The 3,677-nt window shown below is 51.5% G+C and overlaps 2 protein-coding genes across 2 annotated transcripts; both read left to right on the top strand.

Annotated features, from left to right (window-relative positions):
* The first annotated feature begins 303 nt into the window (after positions 1-303).
* Positions 304-2,223, top strand: LOC110629169. The gene is made up of 2 exons (XM_021776083.1): positions 304-780; positions 1,987-2,223. The coding sequence occupies exons 1-2, from the start codon at positions 304-306 to the stop codon at positions 2,221-2,223; spliced, it is 714 nt and encodes a 237-aa protein (XP_021631775.1).
* Positions 2,224-2,585: 362 nt separating this feature from the next.
* LOC110629168 lies at positions 2,586-3,344 on the top strand. The gene has a single exon (XM_021776082.1). The coding sequence runs from the start codon at positions 2,586-2,588 to the stop codon at positions 3,342-3,344; it is 759 nt and encodes a 252-aa protein (XP_021631774.1).
* Positions 3,345-3,677: the final 333 nt, after the last annotated feature.

Genomic DNA, 3,677 nt, shown 5'->3' with positions numbered 1-3,677 from the left:
GGGCGGAGAAATATATAAGGCAAGATGACGCCTTAATGACGAGTAGATTCGCCAAGGGGGCGGAAGATAGAGGAAAAGCCCCCGAAGAAAGGAGATCGGAGAAGCATGAGAAGAAGCAGGGCAAAAAACTGAGCCCTACAGACAACCCTGGGACCGGAGGGACCAAAGACCTTACCCCCCCGGATTCCAGAACAAAAGCCATTCCCTCCGTGTATTCCGAAAAACCTGACCCCGCTCAACGCATCCAGAGCCAAGGTGCTCATGGCAGTTCAGGATAAGGAGTTTCTACAATGGCCCAGGCCTATGAGGGCAGAAGCAGACCAACGAAATCCTGACAAGTATTGTCAGTATCATCGCACCCACGGCCATGATACCAACAACTGCTACCAGCTGATTAGTGAGATCGAAATGCTGATCAAGAGGGGACACCTCAGGAACTTTGTGAAGAAGCCGGAGGGGCAGAGTCCTCAGCCGAACCCAACAGCACAAACACCCAGGAGGACGGGAGCAGGGCCGGTGAATGATGGCTCCAGTGGAACCATCAACATGATCGTTGGAGGGACCGGAGGTCGGATGAGTCGAAGGGGAAAGAAGAGAGGCCGAGAGGGGGAAAGCAGCAGCGCCGAAGTCATGCAGGTAGTTGAGCACTCTCCAGTAACTATCACTTTCTCTCCGGAGGATGCCCAGGGTGTTCAGATGCCTCATGATGACGCCTTTGTTATTGAAGCCGTCATCCACAACTACCGGGTTAAGAAGATTTTGGTGGATGACGGGAGTAAGGTGAACTTGCTGCCATACCGGGTCTTCCAGCATATGGGAATCCCTGAGGACCAATTGGTTCGAGACCAATCCCCAGTCAAAGGGATCGGGGGAGTCCTAATACCAATGTATAACCTTCATATAATTAAAGTAAAAAGGATCATGTACCTTTTAAAGTGATGAGTAGAGATGGCTTTTTGTTTTTAGTTCTGCTCTGATAGGGATCGAGACTGGGGCCTTGTCTGCTCATTCACGCCGCTGGAAAGGGGGGATAAAAGGAGAGACACTCTCCTGGCAAAAGGAAGTTTTTTTTTTAAGTTCATAGAGCCCTTATAAAGTCCTATTTTCTGGATCTCAGATCATCAATTGGCGCTGTCTGTGGAAAACGAAGGAGATCTTCTCATCACCGGAGTTCCACTCTGACAATACCCATTGAGATCCACAATGGCCAAACACAACGAAAACAACCTTCCAAACACTCCCAACGACCTGAGCTCTGCCCAGGAGGGGCAACAATTCTCTTTCTCAAACCCCGCAACCCCAAACAACCAAACATCAATCCCCTTCAACCCCTCACCGAGCTTGGCAGGAAACACATTCGGAGCTGTCTTATCCAACCAAGACCTCTAAACCATGGCCCTTCAACTTCAAAACACCGCTCACTGGCTGGGATAGATGATGCAACAGAGGGGCCTTAGCACCCCGATGAATGTGACGCCGGTAATAGAAGAACCCCGAACCAATGAACCCCAGCCCACCTTCAATCACCCCTAAGCCATCAGCCAAGAAACCGGAGAAAGGGGGCGAAGAACAGGAGGAGAAGACGAACTAGAAGCTAGAGTTCATGGAAGAAGTGTGAGGGAGCTGATAGAAAATGACGAGGCAGACAATTATTCTGCCAGAACAACCAGGAGGACGGAGAATGGGGCGCAAGAAGGGGAGTATCGTTCGGAGAAAAGGCCCAGACAAGAAGAAGAAGATGTAGATCAAAAACTGCAGAAGCTGAGGGAACAGCTCCTGGCTGAGTTAGGAGCGAAAGACCATAGCCAGACTCTATTGCCTACCTCTTCTCCCTTCTCAAAATGGGTGCAGCAGGAGACCGTCCCCAAGAAGTTTATGATGCCACCTATGGCAGCATACGATGGAGCCGGGAACCCCAGGGAGCACGTCATGAACTATAAGACTTTCATGGAGTTGCAGACTCTATCAGATGCCTTAATGTGCAAGGTATTCCTGACGATGCTTACGGGGCCGGCACGGGCGTGGTTTAACAGCTTGGAGGCTGGGAGTATTAGGAGCTTCGGGGATCTGGCCAACTCCTTCATCAGCCGGTTCATAGTCGGAGTACCAGCGGATAGAAAGACCAGCTATTTGGAGACGGTCAAGCAGAGAAGGGACGAGTCACTGAGGGAGTATGTTGCCCGTTTTAATATGGAGGCTCTACAAATCCCCGACTTGGATTAGGAGAGAGCAGTGGAGGCCATGTAGAAGGGGACGACCTCTGCCGAGTTTTTCAGCTCATTGAGTAGAAAGCCCCCCACCACTCTGGCAGAACTGATGAAGAGGGCGGAGAAATATATAAGGCAAGATGACGCCTTAATGACGAGTAGATTCACCAAGGGGGCGGAAGACAGAGGAAAAGCCCCCGAAGAAAGTAGATCAGAGAAGCATGAGAAGAAGCAGGGCAAAAAACCTGAGCCCTACAGACAACCCTGGGACCGGAGGGACCAAAGACCTTACCCCCCTAGGTTCCAGAACAAAAGCCATTCCCTCCGCGTATTCCGGAGAACCTAACTCCGCTCAACGCATCCAGAGCCGAGGTGCTCATGGCAGTTCAGGATAAGGAGTTTCTACAATGGCCCAGGCCTATGAGGGCAGAAGCAGACCAGCGAAATCCTGACAAGTATTGTCAGTATCATCGCACCCACGGCCATGATACCAACAATTGCTACCAGCTGATTAGTGAGATCGAAATGTTGATCAAGAGGGGACACCTCGGGAACTTTGTGAAGAAGCCGGAGGGGCAAAGGCCTCAGCCGAACCCAGCAGCACAAGCACCCAGGAGGACGGGAGCAGGGCCAGTGAATGATGGCTCCAGTGGAACCATCGACATGATCATTGGAGGGACCGGAGGTCGGATGAGTCGAAGGGGAAAGAAGAGAGGCCGAGAGGGGGAAAGCAGCAGCGCCGAAGTCATGCAGGTAGTTGAGCACTCTCCAGTAACTATCACTTTCTCTCTGGAGGATACCCAGGGTGTTCAGATGCCTCATGACGACGCCCTTGTTATTGAAGCCGTCATCCACAACTACAAGGTTAAGAAGATTTTGGTGGATGACGGGAGTAAGGTGAACTTGCTGCCATACCGGGTCTTCCAGCATATGGAATCCCTGAGGAGCAATTGGTACGAGACCAAGCCCCAGTCAAAGGGATCAGGGAGTCCCAGTACCTATGGAGGGGAAAGTAAAGCTGGCCCTCACTCTGGGAGAAGCGCCAATGACTCGTACTCATTATGCGGTGTTCTTAGTAGTCAAGCTCCCCCTGAGCTACAACGCAATACTGGGATGACCTACGCTGTTCGACTTTGAGGCCATAACCAGCATCAGGTATGTGGCCATGAAATTCCCAACAGAAGCAGGAGTGGGGGTAGTCAGAGGGAGCCAAGAGGAGGCAAGAGTAGTGTACCTAACCACGGTGTCAGAGCCAAACTCGGCAGGAGAGAAACTCGACTCGGAAGTTCTGAAGGTCCGAGACAAGAAAAAAGAGGCCAGAACAGAGCCGGTTGGAGAGTTGGAGACCTTTCCCCTATCAAAAGCAAAGACAGATAAGGTCTTCGATCTTAACGCCAGTCTCACTAAAGAGCAGAAGATGGAAGTCATGGCCCTGATCAGAGGTCACTCGTCAAGCTTCGCCTGCAAGCC

This window comes from Manihot esculenta, chromosome 13 (assembly GCF_001659605.2).
Source record: "Manihot esculenta cultivar AM560-2 chromosome 13, M.esculenta_v8, whole genome shotgun sequence".
NCBI classification, from domain to species: Eukaryota; Viridiplantae; Streptophyta; class Magnoliopsida; order Malpighiales; family Euphorbiaceae; genus Manihot; species Manihot esculenta.
The sequence above is the reverse complement of the archived record's forward strand: the minus strand, read 5'-3'. Positions and strand labels throughout refer to the sequence as shown.

What these genes read in the sequence shown, in the direction of transcription:
- LOC110629169 (XM_021776083.1), top strand. Translation starts at nt 304, where the DNA reads ATGAGGGCAGAAGCAGACCAACGAAATCCTGACAAGTATTGTCAGTAT. An exon ending in TGGTGGATGACGGGAGTAAG is followed by an intron (nt 781 to 1,986) that starts GTGAACTTGCTG and finishes TTAATGTGCAAG; the next exon opens with GTATTCCTGACGATGCTTAC.
- LOC110629168 (XM_021776082.1), top strand. Translation starts at nt 2,586, where the DNA reads ATGGCAGTTCAGGATAAGGAGTTTCTACAATGGCCCAGGCCTATGAGG.